At 37.9% G+C, this 21,492-nt stretch overlaps 1 protein-coding gene across 4 annotated transcripts in view; it reads left to right on the top strand.

The window, feature by feature from the left end:
* The window catches only part of LOC139442148 (kinesin-like protein KIF26B), a 318,510-nt gene that overhangs the window by 166,986 nt on the left and 130,032 nt on the right, over positions 1–21,492 (top strand). For all 4 annotated transcript variants that reach the window (XM_071222952.1, XM_071222951.1, XM_071222949.1 and 1 more), the window contains one exon: positions 9,715–9,953. In XM_071222952.1, the coding sequence (XP_071079053.1) occupies positions 9,715–9,953 (239 nt within the window). The remainder of the gene's footprint in view (positions 1–9,714; positions 9,954–21,492) is intronic.

The raw sequence follows: 21,492 nt of genomic DNA, 5'->3' as shown, positions 1-21,492 counted from the left end.
TGGTGACATGTAACATTGAATACACTTCAGTCAGTGGGTGGCATGTAACATTGAATACACTACAGTCTGTGGGTGGCATGTGACATTGAATACACTACAGTCAATGGGTGAAGTGTAACATTGAATACACTACAGTCAGTGGTGACATGTAACATTGAATACACTACTACAGTCTGTGGTGACATGTAACATTGAATACACTACAGTCAGTGGAGACATGTAACATTGAATACACTACAGCCAGTGGGTGGCATGTAACATTGAATACACTACAGTCAGTGGTGACAAGTAACATTGAATACACTACAGTCAGTGGTGGCATGTAACATTGAATACACTACAGTCAGTGGGTGACATGTAACATTGAATACACTACAGTCAGTAGGTGGCATGTAACATTGAATACACCACTACAGTCTGTGGTGACATGTAACATTGAATACACTACAGTCAGTGGTGACATGTAACATTGAATACACTACAGTCAATGGGTGATGTGTAACATTGAATACACTACAGTCAGTGGTGACATGTAACATTGAATACACTACAGTCAGTGGAGACATGTAACATTGAATACACTACAGTCAGTGGTGGCATGTAACATTGAATACACTACACTCAGTGGGTGGCATGTAACATTGAATACACTACTACAGTCTGTGGTGACATGTAACATTAAATACACTACAGTCAGTGGGTGACATGTAACATTGATCACCAGTTGACCTCCTTTGACATACCTAAGAGTACTTCTTAAGCTTTTGTTTGTTACAGTAAGTCATGTCAAGGATATGACAAACAAATTTAATGCCAATACACTCACTGTTCAATTTTCCGTTTCAATAACATTGCCATGTTTTGACAAAGCTACTTGGACATTTACTCAATCATATATGGAATTTCTAGTATGTTTGCATAAGAGTTTGGCAACTGAAGACATCATCATATAAGATACTTTATAAGTTTATTTTACATACTACTGAGAAATAAACCCAAGAATCTGTCTACTATGTGTTGTAATGTATCAACGTTGGCATACGCACCATGTAAATATACAATTGTGACAAACAGCTTGTATTGATAGTGCAATGTACACAGCTTATCCATTTCCCTGAGTGCATGTCAATAACATTATCTGCTATAATTTGCTTAAGGATCACAGTTACACAGTAGGGGAAATACATGTTAATTTCAATGTACATTTCAGTTTGTAAACATATGTCTACATGTCTAATGCAGTGGTCATGAAATTCCTTTCAAAATTGATTTTATGTTCCAGTTTGAAATGTACTTTTCGAATATATATTGTCATGTGTCTGTCATTGATAAAGCTGTAGAAATTTGTCACAGATGCTGATGATAATTTAAATATCTAGCTGGGTTTTAATATTTTATTAGAGATAATGTAAATGGATATTCTACATTCTTGTGTCAGACAAATACATGAAAAGCAAATTTACAATTTTCAAAGCTGGGAATTATTTCAAATCATTAAGACATTTCATTTGAACAGCTCCATTGCATATAACAGATAACGCTGGCCCTATTCTAGATCTTATGATGTTAGGGATCTTTACGATGCCTGCCATCTTTTTAATGGTGGATCTCTCCGGTTAGGCATTTTTATCACACAATTAAAGTTTTCGGCACACAATTCTTGTTTTTATCTGCGTTTGCAGGGTTTTATCAACTCCTTGCAGTTTATTGAGAATGGGAACCGTTTTATCATGCACAGTGTATTTGGAAAGGAAGAGGCTGGCTTTGAGACCAGATGGTTTGCTAGGGCCCAACAATAACTAAAGTTTTATTGCAAATGAGTTTTGTTGTTCTGCAGTGCAGGAAGCAGTGATCTTGGCAAACAGTTAAAAAACACATGTACTTTATGTGCTTGGAAACTAAACCCTCGAAACTGAGGGTGCTTGAACCTTGGTACTTGTGCATTGCCAGTAATAGTTAGTCTTTTGTTCCAAGAGACTGGACCTTGGGTCCATGATCCAATTCTTCTCATTAAGGGAGTCATGATGTCAAGCAAATAAAGAACTGCTGTGGGGCAAATTAATCATTATCATTAGAAGGATTATATATGAAGCGCAAGATTTGACGAAAGCGTAACAGGAAATTCCCGCCATCATGTACTCCAATACGAGCAAGCTTAGGGTAAGATTGAGTCAGAAATTTAACTATGGGCGGGCTACGAACATTAATTACTTTTAATTCATTTGATGGAAATTTTGATGACATCTTCACATAAAAATTGCACGAGCTTGATTTCCTTTGGAAATGTTTTAAGCTGATATTAATGTTTTCTCGCACTGGGCAAGTCAATACAAAACCAAATGTCCTCGGTCCTTAGCAGTGTGTCACTGCGAAAATATTAAACTGATTTGAATCTGACAGAAATTTTCGCCATTGACAGTGAGATTTGTCATAGCTGAGGTGATATCCATTTCATTTTTCCACCATGTTGTCTGTCAGATTGAAATGAGGTGGCGATAATATTTTTCATCAATTTCCAATTTTGTGTAATTAAAACCACTGACACCTGAACATGATTAGACTCACCTGTGTGACCTGGGGGAGTCAGCCGCTTGTGAGGGGGTCAGGACGTGTGCTTATGGGAGGAGGGGAGGGGGAAGATTTGGGAGGGACCAGAATTTGCATCCATTGATTGCATGAGATTGAATTATGCATACATTATTGGTTAGGAAGTTAAACTATGAAAGTTGAGAGTTACTGCATTTTATTCCTTTCTTGAGACCAAACATATAACATTCATGACTCTGCCCAGTGTAGACATATTGTCATTAAACACAAGGGCACTCCCAGCATAGAATCTGGACAGATTCATCTGAATAGGTTTTGAATAGTATTTGTTTTTATATGCACATCGTAATGTTGTTGCAATAGAAGAGCGCAAGGAGTCTTTATGATAGTTTATCACAGTTGTCGCATTGATCAGATATTGTTATAGTACATTAAGTTTTCATCCCTGAAGGAGTTTGGGTTAGAGTATATTTCATCCCTTAATAAGTTTGGGTTAGAGTATATTTCATCCCTTAATAAGTTTGGGTTAGAGTATATTTGATACCTGAATGAGATTGGGTTAGAGTATATTTGATACCTGAATGAGATTGGGTTAGAGTATATTTGATCCCTTAATGAGTTTGGGTTTGAGTATATTTGATACCTGAATGAGATTGGGTTAGAGTATATTTGATCCCTTAATGAGTTTGGTTTTGAGTATATTTGATACCAGAATGAGATTGGGTTAGAGTATATTTCATCTCTTAATGAGTTTGGGTTAGAGTACATTTGATACCTGAATGAGATTGGGTTAGAGTATATTTTATACCTGAATGAGATTGGGTTAGAGTATATTTGATCCCTGAATGAGATTGGGTTAGAGTATATTTGATTCCTTAATGAGATTGAGTTATGGTATAGTTGCTCTTTAAATAAGTTTGGGTTAGAGTATATTTGATGTTTGAATGAGATTGGGTTAGAGTATATTTGATACCAGAGATTGGGTTAGAGTATATTTCATCCCTTAATGAGTTTGGGTTAGAGAATATTTGATCCCTGAATGAGATTGGGTTTGAGTATATTTGATCTTTGAATGAGATTGGGTTAGAGTATATTTGATCTTTGAATGAGATTGGGTTAGAGTATGTTTGATACCAGAATGATATTGGGTTAGAGTATATTTGATTCCTGAATGTTATTGAGTTAGAGTATAGTTGATCTTTGAATGAGTTTGGGTTAGAGTTCATTTGATTCCTGAATGAGATTGAGTTAGAGTATATTTGATCACTGAATGAGATTTGGTTGGAGTACATTTGATCTTTGAAACAGGCCTAAATTGCAGTTGATCACTTGAGCCTGGGCTATTGTAATGATGACATTTAGTAGGGTTGAGTCATGATGGATTTGGGGGTTGGGGTTGGGTGGTGACAAAGTTTGGGGATGGGGTTTTCTGATGATGGAGTTTTGTGCTGGGGTTGGCTGGTGAAAATGTTCGGTGTTGGTGGTTGGGTGATGATAGTTTGGTTTTGGTGGTTGGGTGATGATAGTTTGGTGCTGGAGTTTGTTGTGACAGAGTCTGCTGTTGGGGTTACACAAGGGTCCTATGTTATTATACCAACAGCTGGAGCTCACATCATGGTCGTGATTGTTAGTGCTTAACGCTAAATTTACAAAAACACTCAACATTGTGTACTTCTGTGTAGCAGGCTTAATCAGGTCAAATGTTATGAGCGCCCTGTCAATTTGAAATGACACATCAAATGAAAGGAAACTAATGACATTATCCAAATATTTCAGCAACCCATTTCACTCCTTAAAAACAAAAAGCATAATGCTTTGACATGGTGGCGCCACAGAAGAAAGAATGCTTCAAACAATTCAAATAGGATGTCATTCAAAACCCAAACAAATCTTCAAAAAAATCAACAAAGTGTCACCAAAAGTTTCAGTTTAAATTAACCTTAAATACATTATCTGTGAAGAAATAAATAACCACATGGACCCTTTCTGTTTCATGGCTATAATTTGTCTAGGGCAGATTGCTTCCTCAACTGTTCCTGGTATTGTCCTGTAGCGAAGGAGCCAAGGAGCCAAGGAGCCAAGTTCCAAATAGCTATTTGACAGCCTGGCTCCTCCAGTTCGTTCAAGTTGATGTTGGAATCGTAGTGGCCCCAAATAACAGAAGCATAATCAGGTTAGGGGTCCTGCTACAATGGACAGTCAGCTCGAAAAGCCCAGCAGATGTTGCAGAGGAGAGAGTCGCGGGTTGTCTTCATTTAGGCCCATCTTACGAATCAATGAGAGCGTTTTTTATAGGCATTCTGGGACTTTTTTATCGGGCTTGTAACCAATCGTGACGCCTTCAATGAGACATGTCATTCTTTCACTTTAACTATTTAAATGTCTGCAGTGTTTTATGTTACAGTTCTTTTGAGGGGTGAATTTGTTGGGGATAATTTTTGCTTGTTTTCTTTGTTATTTTAATGCTCTTTTGAAATTTACGCCCCTGGATTTGAATTTCCAGGGGATTTTGATTTAGAATTGACTAAAAAGCTTGATGTAATTGATGGATGTAATCCTGTTAATTACCATATTGACAGTTGGCTTGTAGCTGATATACACGTCTCTCTTCAACATCAATCATAATTTACATAAAAATATGAGTAACATGTTAATTTCAGAAATTTGAACAGATAATGGTTTTGATTTAATTAAAATGGTGTTGAAATACGTTTCAGATTTAGACAAGAGACAAGATTTTGACATTTGAAATCCACACCAATACTAACATTTATGTATTTCTTGCGTTAAGGTATGGGTGACTGACATAAGCTTGCTGAAACGTTGACATTGTTGGAAATGGTGTTTTACGTATGCCCTTGAATCATGTTCCATTCACAAACCTACCTTAAGACAGGGAGACATTTGAGACTCCCTTTGAAGTCTTTTGTGTTTATAGAGGTATGTACGTTTGAAAAGTCAAAGCTCGTTACAAATGCAATTTACACAAGACGAGTGTGACGACGGCGTTTTAACATGCAGTCAGTTGGGCCAGAGATACTGGTTGTGGATTCTTGTTAGAAACCAGCTGTGATATGTACAAGTAACATGTGATGTAATTAGCTGTGTGAAATGTACAAGCAGAGATTGCAATCACTGTGTCACTGTAACTGTCATACATGTGAGTGGGGCTTGCTTATTTCAAGGACAGGTGTGATTACTAAGGCTGTGTAAGGTAAATATGTCATTTCTGTGTGGTCATTGATGTGATTCGAGCGATAACAGGGTGGAGGAGGTGTTGTCAATTTCTAAATTTAAATCAGTAAATGATATTGACGACAATGCAAGATGAGTCATATCTTGGTAGGTGTTGATGTCGGCTGTAAGATAAGTATGTCTATCTGTTAGGTGTGAAGAGGAATTTGGTTTGAAATAGAGTCACGTCTATTTCAGCTGTCATGAACACTATCAGGGAGACAGGTGTAGATTGTAGATTTTACAAGTTTATTTTGTAATCTAAGTAGGAGGAGAGATGGGTTTTGAGGAACGGAATCAAAATAAATTATTCCTGATGTTTATTGCATGAGCTTAGAGCTCTGGCTGCTGGTTCTGCATGAACACATGTAGTTCAATTGCACTGTGTTAGATTTTGAATTCTTTTTACACAAAACACATGTGCTTTGTTGATGGAGATTTGGTTATTTTTGATGCACGTTGTCAGACATCGATTATATAAATTGCAATTAGTTTTGCTACTGACTTTATCTCTTGTACATCATCCCATTTACAAAATTACCCATCTTTTGTTGAACGGTGAAAGTTGTCAAATAGAAACATCATGCGGAAAGATTTTACGATAGTCAGACCAAAATCAATTTCATTGGCCAGATATCCAGCTGTTACCTAATTTCTTCCCAGTTGCTGGCTCGGGACTGTTTTCACTTTCACTAAGATCCAGAGATATATACGCTTGAGTCTGCCTCCCCAGACACTACCTCCTCCCTCCCTCTCCCCCTCCCCCCCGCCATGCTGTAGCTAACATAACATGTGCTAGTGACCCTCTCCTCTCTCCCCCTCTCTCTCACATCCCTGTATCCTTCATGGTTTAACTGTCATCCCCTTTACCTATCTCCTCCATCCACCCTCTCTTATTCTCCTTTCATGCATCCTCTCTCCCCTTCTAGTTCTTTTTCTCTCACATCTCCCCCTTTCTGATCATTCCACCTTGTATCTTCCGTCTCTCTCTCTCTCTCTCTCTCTCTCTCTCTCTGTGCCTCTCCCTCTTTCTTTCTCTGCCTCTCTCTTCCTTTCTCTCTCTCTTCCTTTCTGTCTGTCTGTCTCTCTCTCTCTCTCTGTCTGCCCCTTTCTCTGTCTCTGCCTCTCCCTCTTTCTTTCTCTGCCTCTCTCTTCCTTTCTCTCTCTCTCTGCCTCTACCTCTTTCTTTCTCTCTCTTTCTCTCTCTCTCTCTCTCTCTCTCTCTCTCTCTCTCTCTCTCTCTCTCTCTCCCTCTTTCTCTCACTCTCTGCCTCTCTTTCTCTCTCTCTGCCTGTCTTTATCTCTCTGCCTCTCTCTCAAACCTAGTTCCTACTCCACCAGCTCACCTAAACGCGCCCCACTTCCCTCCTCACTAAGGATTTGTTCTAATTTGCCTGCAAAGTGACCCAGACATATCTCTATCTCTCCCTGATGAATGGCATCAACTTCAACAAATGTCTCACTCTTCCTGATATATAGACTGACATTTAGTCACAGAAATAAAGTTTTTCTTATTTAAAAATATATATCTACAAAATAAAAACCCATTAAAATTCAAATGGAGCCCAGAAAATAATGGTATCTTATTTAAAAATATATATCTACAAAATAAAAAAACATAAAGATCCAAATGGAGCCAATCCTAATTTCAGAGCTGAAGCAATTTACACATTGCCAAATCATTCTAGAGTTGGATTCCTTTTTAATGTATTATCTAGGGTCTGGGCGACAGACTAGCTGGTCTATGGCAGTAGTGGTGGTCCCTGCTACACAGACCAGGTGGAAGTAATTTCACTGACATATCACTGGGGCCATGTGGTTAATCATGCTGTTGAAATAAGAACAAATGTCTCTGTTTATCTGGAGATGGGGGAAGCTGTGCATCCTGTCCATTTCACCCTCTGCAGCCCCCACTTTCATGTAGTTAATGTAGATGTAGATTGAAAGATTGCATTGATAACATCACTCAAAATGCAATAAAAATTTGATTTTATCTTGATTCTGAGCTTTTCCTTTTGACGATGCATAGACTAAAGTCCTGTGTTTGACATGTACATTTCATGGTGCATATATCAGTGTATTGGGTGTATATATCAGAGCATTTCATGATGTGTATATCGGCACAATGAAGGATATATATATAAGTGTTTTCATGGTGTATATATCAGTGTATTGGGTGTATATATCAGAGCATTTCATGATGTGTATATCGGCACAATGAAGGATATATATATATCAGTGTTTTCACGGTGTATATATCATTGTATTGGGTGTATATATCAGAGCATTTCATGGTAGATAATATATTGGCACATTGCATAATGTGTATATCAGTGTATTGGGTGTATATATCAAAGCATTTCTCAGAGCTCGAGATAAGCTTCGTATTTGCATAAAATATGCATAAAACAAACTGAAATAAGCAGACAAATTAAATCCTAGCACCAAAAACTATAAATACGCTATTGAAATAAAATTAATGCGTATATTATAACTGTTAGATAAAACAATTATGTATCAGCCGATCGCCAAATTCACTTACCGAAAGTTATATCTGGAAAAGCTTCTGCGACAACATACTGATAGATGCCAATTGGAAAGCAGATCCTTCCTAGTCAATGTACATGTTGTATCTTAACTCGTGTGATTGGTGATTAAACAAATACCAAAATAACCCCAAAAATGGCTTCCCGGAGAGTGTTTTCATGGTGTGTATATCAGTATATTGCATGATGAATATATCAGTGCATTTCATGGTGTGTATATCCGTGATTCCCAATGATGTCTTTACAAGTCCTGTGGAGATTCTGGGTTAGACTAGATCTCCAACAACCTATGCTAGTCATAAGAGGCAACTAGATGGATTGGTAGTCAGGTTCAAGGACTTGGTTGATGGTGTTTCATCGTACCCTGATGGCATGGGTTGTAGCTCATAACATCAATCACTGGATTCTGTAATCCAGACAAATCATTTACAAGCTGCCACCCTATAGCTCGAATATTGCTGACACGGCATAATACCACAAACACACTCAATCAAGCATAAAGGATAACTTTTCTGATCATAACAACAGCTGAAACAACTACATTTATATTTTATGGCTTCTGAAATGAAATCTTTGGGTTCTTCATCGATACATCTGACTGTAAACAGTTTTGTCACATGCCCGACTGCGTCCAGTAAGTGCTCAGACAGGCAGACTAACATGCCTTGCAAGGTTCTCTCCCTTGAATCATCCCAGCTTTCACTGTATGGAAGGCAAATGTTGCAGCCTAGTGGACTTCAATTTAGTTTCAATTCAGAGTGGTTTATGTTGTACAAAACAGTTTCAATGATGAACTGAAATTTGAAATATGCACTTAAGAAACAGATGTATTCGTTTAATAGATGTAGGTGATAGTTCCATACATAGATCTGATATTGACTGCTGGCGACTTACATTTAGTGTGATGATCTCACAAGGGGTGGGTTTGAATCACAGTACATTAACCAACCTTTATATCGCCTCAACCTACAATAATACTACATGGAATCTAAGGTTCAAAAGATATGGGCTCTCAAACATCTGCACCATCATGTCAGAAACAGGTTACAGAATTGTTCTTTCAAGAATCCAAAATGAACTCATTTGTGTCTTAATGCCTAAAATATATTTCTTCCATGTGGGTATGTTTTATAGAACCAAGAATGAATTTATGAAAATTGATTTAACTGTATGTGAAGATCCTACTTGACTTTTCTCTTGTAGGGCCTCTCAATAAAAGACATTGAATTCTGAAAGCTGAGAAACAGACCCAGGTTAAGGATCCATGTTGTTAAGAGTTCCAAAAGAGTTTAAATTATTTATAAAAAAAACTATGTGGTATGTATTTGTTTACATGAGATTGACATAACACTGTGTGAAGATCATCACTGACTGTCGTGTCTTGCAGGGTCTGTCCTTGGAGAAGATCGAGGAAAAACTGCAAGTGCCTGAAAGTTTCCGCAAGTACCTGAAGCAGCTGCAGTGTGATGTGTGCGAGACCCACATCCGTCAGCTGAAGCAGGAGGCCGTCGCCATGATCAAGTCCATCCAACATGCTCAGTCAACGTCCGGGGCCACCGCCAACATCCCCGCTCTCGTTGGGTCCTGCAACATCATCCCCACCCATCAGAGGAGTGGAAGTGGAAGGTGGGTTCTGATTGGTTGATTTTTGGATCCCTTTTGGCATGGTGACTTTTTATGGCCCTGTGTGTGGGTGTAAGTCCCTCCTTGTGTATACTGGGTGGCCCAGTTGTCGGTGCCACACATTTGCTATGCAGAGTTACCTGCCTTAGATGTGCCAGAGACCTGTGAGCATGGGTACTAATCCTGGTTTGTGTTGATGATTTTTCTAGGTTTCTTAGCACTATACCTATGCTTGTAGGTTTCACGAAGGCGGTAAATGTCTAAGACCTGCATCACTTTGGGCTTTCTCCCCACATCAAGCTGATGTGATACGTGATATGAGTGAAATACTTTCCAAAGTGGCATGAAACCCAACTCACTAGCCTTGCTCCAAGGCTGTACTGAAAGAAAAGTCCATGGATGTGTAGTATTTCTATCCTCCTAATTGTCAAGTCCAGATATGTAAGGACTCCAGTCTCTTATAGAGACAACTTGGTCTTATTATTTATATAATCTAGAAATTATGATTTAAACTAATAATTATTGCTTTAGAGACTTGTACAAGTCTACCAACTCACTCACTCACTTGTGTATTTGTGAAGTTATGTTCAGGTGTTCATCATATATTGGTGAAATGTCGCAGGTGAGAACCTCCCTCACTTGTGTTTTTACCTAAAACATGCACTGGGGAGTGAGTGTTTTTTATTTGACCACATTCAGAGAAAATGTGTATTTCTGAAGCAAATCTATATCATAGACAGTCCCTATGTCCCAAGAAAAACATGTTTGACTTCCAATGTTTTCTCTGCAATGCTTTGTCGCATGAATAACTCCATCACACTGCGCCATTTTGTGTGGGGGATGCAGTGCCGTGTCAGTGTTATAGCAGGGGCACGGGTGGCCCAGTCGTCTAAGGCGCCGCTATTCGCTGTGCAGAGTTGCGTCCCTTGGGCATGCCAGAAACCTATGATTGTGGGTTCGAATCCCGGTTTGCCCCGATTATGTTTCTAGGTCTGTCAGCACCATACCCGGGCTCGTGGGTTTCACCAAGGTGGTAAACATCTGAGACCTGCATCACTTCTGGCTTTCCTCCCACATTAAGCTGACATGCCGTGATATAACTGGAATAATGTTAAAAGCGACGTTAAACCCAACTCACTCAATGTTATAGCTGTTCCATCCAACCCTACCTTCTCCTTGTGAACAATTGACTTGCCTTTGCATGTGTTTGTGGGGCAGGATGCACTCACCTGGTATCATCACTATTTGATAGTTATTCATAAACACATGCTCATGGTATAGTCTGAATTGTAAAATCTTCTCTGCTTTTGGCAGAAATGTCTTTTGAGTATGAAAAGGGTTTATTCGCTTATATCCCAAGATCACAGGAACTCAATTAATCCAAACTGGTCTTCACCTACATTTAAAGTTGGACAGAGTGCTGCCTTCCACTGTAGGTCCAGATGTTCCTGCCTTGTGTGCAGACAGGTTCTCTGGTACCAGTGTGATGGACATCAGTCCTTTCTAGATTTTTCTAGATGAAATTATTTACCAGGCAGGTAATTTGTATGAATGACCTGATTCATACTCAAAGGGACTGCCAAGTGACCTGATCCAGATCTTCTTTTAAGATTAATAATATGCCAGTCAACTGACCTCTGTCACTGTAATTGAGACCAAGGATTTTTTGGCCCCGTATTTATGATATCAGGCCTCGTTAAATCTTCAAAAAATTCTTTATGTTTAAAATTAAAGTTTCAATATTTGACCTTCGGGCTCATTTTTTTTACATAAAAACAAAACATTTCATTAAAGTTTTGTCTCTTTTGAGATGATTAATTAAGCATTATGTCATGCTGAATATGATGCAACTGTCCATAAAAGAGAATTTCAGACTTCAAAAAGCTCTAATGCCATTGCTGATGAGCTTTGATAGCATCACCTGGAAGGGATACTTCCCGAAATTGGCATCTCCTTACTGTTTTCCATTCATCACAATTACCACCACTATTTGCTATATATGATACGGCTTCTGTGCCAGTTGCCACGAGGATCCAATTGATGCGTTTCTAAACTTTCAAAGACAATACCTGTAATACGACTCTCGATTAGTGATGCAAGATGTAGCAGTTCTTTTGTCTCCGTGATGGAGATTCTTCCTGACTCTCTCTCTGTAGGAGACTTGAGACTTGATGAGTTGCGATGAGACCTCATGTAATAACTGTGTATTGTTACCCAGTTAATTAGTGCTGTCTGACTGCAATGGATCTGAAACTGGATCGAGGATTCGTCTCCAGTTTGTCATCAGTTTCCACTGTCTTGATGAACTTTTTTTTAAATCCAGGGACAAAAAGTCCATTTCATAGTATCACGATTCCCAACAGAATAAGATGCTGTTACAGACTAACTGTCATGTACATTTATGGGCATTGTTTTATGAAAACATTTAAATTAAATTTTATTTTCATTTTTTATTTTCATTTTAATGTTTGATTCGTTATTCAGAGGAACCCTTTTGAAATATATGTTTCTACTATAGAACAACAGAAGACAATGGTGTCGAGAGGCATGCTCTTTGATCTTGTTAAAGATTTAAGGTTTGAATAATGGCCAAAGTAATCTTTTCTGACCATCCTTGAGGTCATGTTGTAGAATGACATGCAATACTGAAAAAACTAACATAGCCACAAGTCATGGATAGAAAGGAACTGTAATAAGACTGTTTCATGTGAAGGATCACCATCATTTAAATGTTGTGCTGAAAACAGAAACAATAAACTTCAACTTTATATATTTTGATGCTGTAAGAATTGATATTTTAAAAAAGCTGTACAGTTTACCAGTTTTTAAGACACATTTTACTTCTATCAACAATGATTCATCTCTATTTGAAGTTTCTGGTATTATGCTAGATGAAATATATCATGTATGAAAATCTATTTGTGAATCTGTTTTCAACAGATTCTGTGATGATAATTTTTTTAATAAAATTTTTAAAGGATTTTTTGGGTTACTTCAACGGTATCTTCATGATTTTCAATTACACATAAAAGACTTTTTTTTTAAAAGGAAAAGAGCAAAAAATTAAAACAAAAACACTCCAAAAGAAAGTGAAATCTATTTAAAGGTGTAAATTGTCTCATTCAGATGCAAGTCCACTTCATCAATGACTATACAGAGGATTATTACTAACAGTGAAGCGAAGTCCCTCGTTAATTAGTTCTCGTTGAACGAGGGCTGTTTCACGGTCAGAGATCCAGTGACTATTTGCTGTTTGCCGGGCTGATGATAGTGTCGTTTCACCAATACGTCCATTGTTACCGGTGGATTCATTTCTGGTGGCAGTCAACTAAATTAACATGATGCGTGTCGAAATTGTATCTGTGCCACTAGCACTGACTGTAGGCTGGTAGTCCTTTCTTTAGCCGTGATTTGGGCAGGGATTAGGAGGGTTCTACATCAAAATGGCTTTTGTTTGAAGCGAGACATCCCTGGGGGAAGAGCTTGGGATTATGTGGGTTTTTTCTTGTTGAATTGTTTGGATGAAATTAGATTTGAAGGATATTGTCCATTTCTATCTAAGCAACCTTTGTTTTTTCTATTTTGAGTGAAATTTAGTAAAGTTGGCAAAGTGTTTTTTTTGTATCGTATGACTTAAGAATTAATATTATTGTGGCCTGTTGTAAGGGAATAATAACGAATGTTGTATTTTGCAACGTTTAGCAATATCAGTGACAATTATGTTGCAACTGGGACAATATGCAGATAAACTGACACTGGGTCAGACAGACAAACCAGTGGTTGATAGCATGAGCAAATATATACTACTCAAAACAAGTTGAAGGAGACCCGATTCTTTCATATCACTATAGTTTATCTGACATGGCATGAAAGATTAACTGTAGTAATCAGATTGAGTGAGTGGTTTTACACCGCTTTTAGAAATATTCCAGCAATATCAAGGCGGGGGACGTACACCAGAAATGTGTAGTATTCAGAAAGAATCTATGGTCCTTAACTTCTTTTGAGTAGTATGTGATGTTGCATACGGAGATGCACAATCAGCAACGGCGCACATTGTAAACACAGATCCCCTGTATTAGGTTCCACTTGTAACATGCTTTGTGCAATATGATGTAGAGAGTACAGTGTGCATAAGTTCTTATTATGGTGGGGGTCACCGGCAGCCCAGTCATCTAAGGCGCTGCAATTCGCTGTGCAGAGTTGCGGCCCTTGGGCACCTAGAAACCTATGATTGTGGGTTTGAATCCCGGTTACCCCAATTATGTTTCTGGGTTTGTCAGCACCATACCCGTGCTCGTGGGTTTCACTGAAGTGGTAAACGTCTATGACCTGCATCACTTCTGGCTTTCCTCCCACATTAAGCTGAGACACTGTGATTTAACTGTAATACTGTTAAAAGCAGCTTCAAACCCAACTCACTCACTCACACTTATTAGGGGACCACTGTTGGGATTCTAGGTCACAATAGATCCCTGTACCCCATGCTTGTCATAAGAACTGACTAAATTCAGGATTTAGTGATACCATAGTGTGACTTGGGGTATTATTTGTTTAACACTGCACTCAACAATATTCCTGCTGTATGACAGCGGTCAGTTAATATTCCAATCTGGACCAGACAATCCAGTGATTGACATCATAAGCATCAACTTGCACAACTTGGATACGATAACATGCATCAACCAAGCCATTGCGCCTGACCTCTGATACCGTTGTCACCCCTTATGACAAACAAGGGTTGCTGAAGATCAATTCTAACCATAGTGACATTTGGCAAATATCATATTTTGTATTTGTGTTTACTGTCAACATATAATTGTTTCAATACTGTTTATTTGTTTGTTTGTTGTTGAGGTCAAATAATTTCTGTGGGGATTCAGTTGTTAAGATGACGAAATGACTAGAAATTATATTTTATTGAAATATTTCAATTGTGTATGCAAAATATATTCAAACTAGGGTTGGGACGAGTCCAAATTTACTACCAGGGTACTCGACCCCCCCATTACCCGACCCTACCCAGGTACCTGCTGTAGGTCTCAAGAACTGGCAGCAAATTGTCCAGTTGAGAATTGTTTTACAGGAGCCCTGGGAAAAACTGCTTTGTTACATTCATAAAATGATCTGATAATTCATACACTGAAGTTGACTGAAGCTTTATCTTTACTCAAACATACGAAAGTCAAAAGGAATGCGTCCATTGTCAGAAAGAAATGCGAACATTTAGCGACTTGTAGTGTAAGCAAGGAGTTTGATTGTTATTGTCATTAAACAATATATCACATGACTAACCACTATATCCGGGTAGTCCTGTGGGTATCCGTGTCCTACTGAGGATCCACCCGACCCGAGTACCCGAGTACCCGAGGTACCTGTCTGGGCCCTAATTCAAAACAAAACAGTAAAACAACACTGTTTATTACTTCAATCAACAGGATAATATATACTTCTCAAAAGAAGTTAAAGAAAACCCGATTCCTTCATATTACTATAGTTAATATGAAAGAATTGAATGCTCTTTAACTCTTTGAGTAGAGATTTTGTAATATGAAATGTTCAGTGCATTCATGCTATCAGAACACTGAAACAAATTATCAAAGACAGGATAGCAGTTATGTTACTGGTACCAGATCGACAAGTTACTGCTGAGGTGAAGCTCAGAGATGATTAAAGGGGAACAACTCTTGCTGACTTGATATGCCCTTGCACGTTGGTAACATTGAATGAAGCAGTCATAAAATTTGTAACTTAGTGTCCAATGGTTCAAATCAAGATATGATTGTGTTGTGTGTGATTCTCTTTTATTCAAATGTCTGATTACATCGGCACCAATAAGCTGACCAAAGCAGGAAATAAAGTTTGAATCAGGAAATATTTAAGAAAGTATTAAGTACATCCCTAAAAGCAACTGAACATTTCTGGTGAGTGAAATGTATTTAGATCAAAGAAAATAGAAATGTTGTGTCTCGCATAATGCACACAGTCCCATTTACAGAGTGTACTCCCTACAGTGATAAAAAAAGAGAAAACCATGTAATGGTGATTTCTCCATCACAAATTCACATACAGCTATGATCTACAAACATTTATTTAAAAAATGAATACTATAAAAAATACTTTTGTATTGAACGTAGAAAATGTCACAAAGTTTGTTAACACACCTGACCCGAAGGCTGACCCAGGGGAAAGCATCAAAGCTAACTTTCAAGGTAAACAATTGATAAAATGTTATAAATAAATGTTCAAGAGACCTAACACTTCCAGATAAACTTTCAAGTAGGGATAAGAAGTCCCCTTCATTATCAGTACATCAGACCCATTACATTCACCATCCAATCGTATCAAGTCCTTCAGCCCGATAACACCACGATTAATGTACTTCCTCTCATGTCCCTAGGTGTACTTGGGTATGCAATAACTTCTTAAATATGTCTGTATCTCTTCAGGAGCAGTTAAATCACGGAAACAGATTGCTCTGCACTTAGTCACTGTTTAATACACCGATTCCAAGATTTAAAGGAGGAAGCTCCGTTGCCGTTTTTCAGTATGGGTCTAAATATTGTGATTTAGTGATTTAAATTTTTTTTTAAACAATATCAATTTTTTTAAATTAGTTTAATTAACTGTTCCACAGATAAAGGTTATCCAATTTGAGAAGCAGAAAAAATTAGTTGAACCAAACTTGCTTGCATTGCAAATTTGCATATGCCTTGTTCTCTTTAATGCTTGCTCTGTATTTCTGTGCTGATTTTAATCCTTAATTTAAGGAATTCATGTATAATGCAGGACTAATCTCTATAATTTATTCTCTCAATATTCTGAGTAACAAAACATTTACATCCGGTCTTCTCAAGAGGTTTTTGAACCCCAAATGTTTTCTTTGTCCAGTATCAAGTGGGACGACCACCAGCTAGTGTTTGCCATAGAGCTGTTTGTGGGACGTGCAATTTTCTACAGCAGAATTAGCAAATGACAGTAATTAGGATCAGTGATGCAACACAATGTCACATTTAGATCTAAATCATCCCTGGCAACTTAATTCTTTTTGACAAGGAGTAACAAATATGGCAGAAAAGTTCCTGGCTAGCCCTCATTTAGCGGTGATAGGCCTCACAGCTTTACAGGGACAACCCTGATTGAGCTTGGTGAGTCTTTGTACATGGCTGACTTATGCTTGTAGTCAAGAAAATTACGCTTTTCTGCTTCATTGAAATTCTTGTCAAGTTGAGCCGAATTGAGACTTTAATCAGCGGTTATAAAACTCGAACCGTTGGAAAATCTATGATTGTCGTCCATATGGAACTAAGCAAGATGGCTTTTGTTGTAAATCATAAACATGATTTTCAAACAATTGTAAAACATTTTCAGAGTTAATTGCCCTTGAATGGTTTTCTTTCGAGTGGTTAAGGCCCGCTTTGAACATTAAGTGTCTTTGTTTTGAAAAAAGATGTGATTTATGTTCAAGAATAATCTCATTTCTAGCCATTAATAAGTGTTGGTATATCTGTTGAAAAATGACAAGGAGAAGAGGCCAATATCGTTTTAATCTATGTCTCACATTAGATTAGATCTAATTATGTTTGATCTAATTTGAGCTCGGAGTAACACTTTATATTCAATTATGGCACATCTGGCGTTCATTGAATTATGTGGTGTTAGTATTAAGTTCTTTCCATAATGAATACTTAACACTTTGTCTTTCCCAGACTCTAAAGACAGAAAAAGTCTCCTCTGGGTGCTGTAATTGAAATGTGTGGAGTCGCTCAAAGTTGACGGAATTGATTTTGCTTTTCAAAGTCTTTAAGAGTTCCGTTATGGCTTTAGTATGTATTTGGTTTGTTGTTTAACATTGCACTCTCAAATATCCTGGCTATGTGAATGAGTGATTGAGTTGGGTTTTAACCTGCTTTTGCAATATTCCATCAATATCACTGCTGGGAACACCAGAAATGGGCTTCACACATTGTATCCATGTGGGAAACGAACCAGGGTCTTCAGTGTGACGAGTGATTGCTTTAACCACTAGGCTACAGCTTATAAATAATTAAGTCTGGCCCATGCAAACCAGTGATTGATATTATGACCAACATTCCATGCTGTCGGATTATGATGACACGCTATTGACCGGGTCACCTCACTGACAACTCACTCCATATATACGACAAGCTAGAGGCCATTCTTAACCTTCTTCCCAATGGGTGTGTTATTCACAGTTATTTTGTTGGAGAGGGGAATATGAGTGGCTAGGTTGCTGAAGATGCTGCAATTAGCTTTGCAGAGTTGTGTCCCTTAGGCATGCCAGAATCCAATGATCATTGGTTCAAGTCCCAGATTCTTCATTTGTCAGCACCATGCAGTGCTTTTACCAAAGGGGTAAACATTTAAGAATACTTTGGGCTTTCATCCCACATTAAGCAGACATGCTGTGGTATAATAGAAGTGGCATTAAAATCAAATCACTCACTCCCTCACCCTTTCGGATAGACCTAATCATGTTTTATTTTGTGTAGACCAGATTATTTGCTTGTTTTACTGACAATCCTTTCCTAATTTTTGCCTAAAAATTCAAACAAATTAAATGCAGTGCTCAAGTGAATTTATTTTTCATTGATACTTTTGTCATTTTTTGTTAAAACATAGAATTCAAGAGATTGGGAATGAAAATAATATACCAGTAATCAAATTCTCTCATGACATTTTTTATTTTATTCTCATGCCTCCTGGCATATTGATAATAAAACAATAAAATAAATCAGTATAGCCAATGGCAGTTATGAAAATATCATATTTGACTTACTATTTTTCTATGTATTAATGTATAAAAAATTAAGATAAATTTCCCTCATGCTACTACAATAAACATCAGCAATCATTAACAGTAAATGTCGATTTCATGTGCATAGCCTAAGGGTGCTGTAATCAGAACAATTTATTTCATATTTCCAAAGTAGTTAACAAGTCAAATAGAATCCAATGACTTATGACTTGATTATGTTAATCCAAGGCATGAAGGGGTTCATATACAGGTGATTCCACAAAGTCTGGCTCGCTTTGACAGGTGCCTGTTGTCCTGTCATTATGTTCATGAGTGAAAATTCATCTCAATAACAATCTATTTCTTACGATTACAAAGGTAGTTATGTTGAAGGGAGGACAGAATGCTGACATGTGTTTTAGAACATAATACCACATAGATCCAAATATTAGAGAGTTGGACGTTTATGAGAATGAACTAGAGGTGAAAGGGTGTAGTTATACCTTGATGTAATGAAGTTCCTCAATAAAGACGATCCATGAGGGTAAGAATCTAGGTCTCTAGAAACCCTTGCTTATCGGAGGAGCTAACAGAATGGATCAGACTCGGTGCCTTAGTTGATTGATTGCATGCCATTGTCTTCCAATTTTGTGGATCCTCATGTTGTCAATCACTAGATTGTCCGTTCCAGACTTGATTATTTACAGACCGCCACCGTAGCTTGAATGTAGCAGAGTGCATTAACCAACCACCAAACAAATATAATAGCCAATTATCTTTAGATTGACTAGCTTTGATAAATCCCATGAGATTCTATTATATATCTCCTTAACCTGTTGTAATGTTAAATTAATATTACAAAACTGAATACTTTGGTGAGTGAATTTAGCTTAATGCTGTGGTCTGCAATACTCCAGTTATGTTGTTGTGGCCGGTATATAATCATGTCTGGACCAAACAAACCGGTGACTGAAAACAGTAGAACCCCACCATGTGAGTATGATGCCATGTAATCCCCCATCGTCACTTACGGTCCATATGAAGTAGCAGCGACCAATTCTACCCTGGAATCCCAGCAGGCTAAGATTCTTTGGTACATGCAAACTTTCATTGCTTAACGCCACACTCAGCAATATTCAAGCTATATGATGATATTTTGTAAATAATTGAGTCTGCACCTGACAAACTGGTGACTGATATTGTGGCCAATGACCCACGCCATCAATGAGTAACACCTTAAACCAAGACACCGAGTCTGACCACCCATTGCATAACAGGCAAGTCGCCTAAAATGATCAGATCATGTTAGTGGAGACTGGTTCAAACCAGGAATCTCCATGCTATACTGAAATCCTATATATATTGCTGTATATCGCCTCCAAGGTTAGCTAAATTTATATGATCAATAAACACTTGATGCCCCAACTAAATATGCATATAACACCTTGTAGGTATAGTAGCATAATAAACAGTTGTTTTTAAAGGTTGTGGTGTCTTGAGACTTAAGGGCTTATTGATAGTAGCTTACCATCACAGCTGGCGCTGATAAAACCAAATTAAGTTTCAGTGGAATAGTTAAAGAATAGAGAATGAGGTTCTGGCTTATATCAGTTAATTCTAAGGTACCGCTGCCTATTGAATAAGAGTCCAAATTAACCAATTATCCCAGGGAACGTTCTTAGCCATCCTGTCATCACAGTGCCACCAGAGGGCAGCAGATAAATATTGATAGGCTACAGTCATCAACGATTTCCTCCGATTATAGCACTTATCTCCAGGTCCATCATTTTTGTTATCACTTGTCTATGTTGCACATGTTCTTCTTTCTCTCTTTGTTGGACGAATAACATGGTGTCCTTTTGGCATTTTTTCAGTGTCAGTTGTGTTCAGACAAATCTGCTGAAAAACTTTGATTGTGTTTCTACGTCTTGATTGACAGGCTAATTAGAAATCACTGTCAGTGGAAAATATGAGATTTATTGGCAAATGGCTCATGACAGTGGTTCAGTGTTGAATTCACTGGCTTGAAGACACTATAGAATTCCATGCAATCCATACCCAAATATGGAATCAAGTCTTAAGAAGAATTCCATGTAAATTCCAACTTTGTCACGTTGAATTTGTCGAGCGTAATTTGCGTTAACTTGTCCCGTATTAAATGATTGACGTCTTAATGAGATGGGACTCCTAATGGTGTCATCAGAACCTTGAAGATCCATATCCTGAATGGACCATCCGTATTGCGGACCTTCCAATAGAGGCACTGATGGTATTTTCTCTGCCAGTCATCAGTGGTCAGAGTGCACCATTAACCACATCACAGAGGTCCTAGCCTTTGTGAATTTTAATCAGCCCAGATTAAGAGCTTTTGTTTGACACGCTGTCCAGCCGACCATCTGATATTAATAAAAATGGCAAGATCAATAGGTAAGCTGACAAAGTCGAAGCGCATTGTCTGATTGAAAGCTGTCCGATTTGGCGGCAAGGGTGTCGAGACAACTCTCTCATCTCTATTAGCTAGCAATTGTGTTAGGAAATGTGAAGTGGATTGCAATTATCCCATATCGTCCTCCAAAGCACAAATTCTATTATATGGAAGTTACTTCGACCCTGGTAAGTAAAACAACTTTTTTGGAGGTTGGGTATTGGTCTGTTTGTGGGATCTAACAAAAACAGAGGTCTTGGTTCACAGAAGATTCTGTGTTGAGGTGATTAGTGTATTGACGTCCCTGGCCACATGTTAGCATTCCTCCTTCAGTAACACAACTGGTGTTTAATACTGTT

Source organism: Haliotis cracherodii, unplaced genomic scaffold, assembly GCF_022045235.1.
Source record: "Haliotis cracherodii isolate W230 unplaced genomic scaffold, xgHalCrac1.p SCAF_5, whole genome shotgun sequence".
Classification (NCBI taxonomy): domain Eukaryota; kingdom Metazoa; phylum Mollusca; class Gastropoda; order Lepetellida; family Haliotidae; genus Haliotis; species Haliotis cracherodii.
This window is presented reverse-complemented; position numbering and strand designations above follow the sequence as displayed.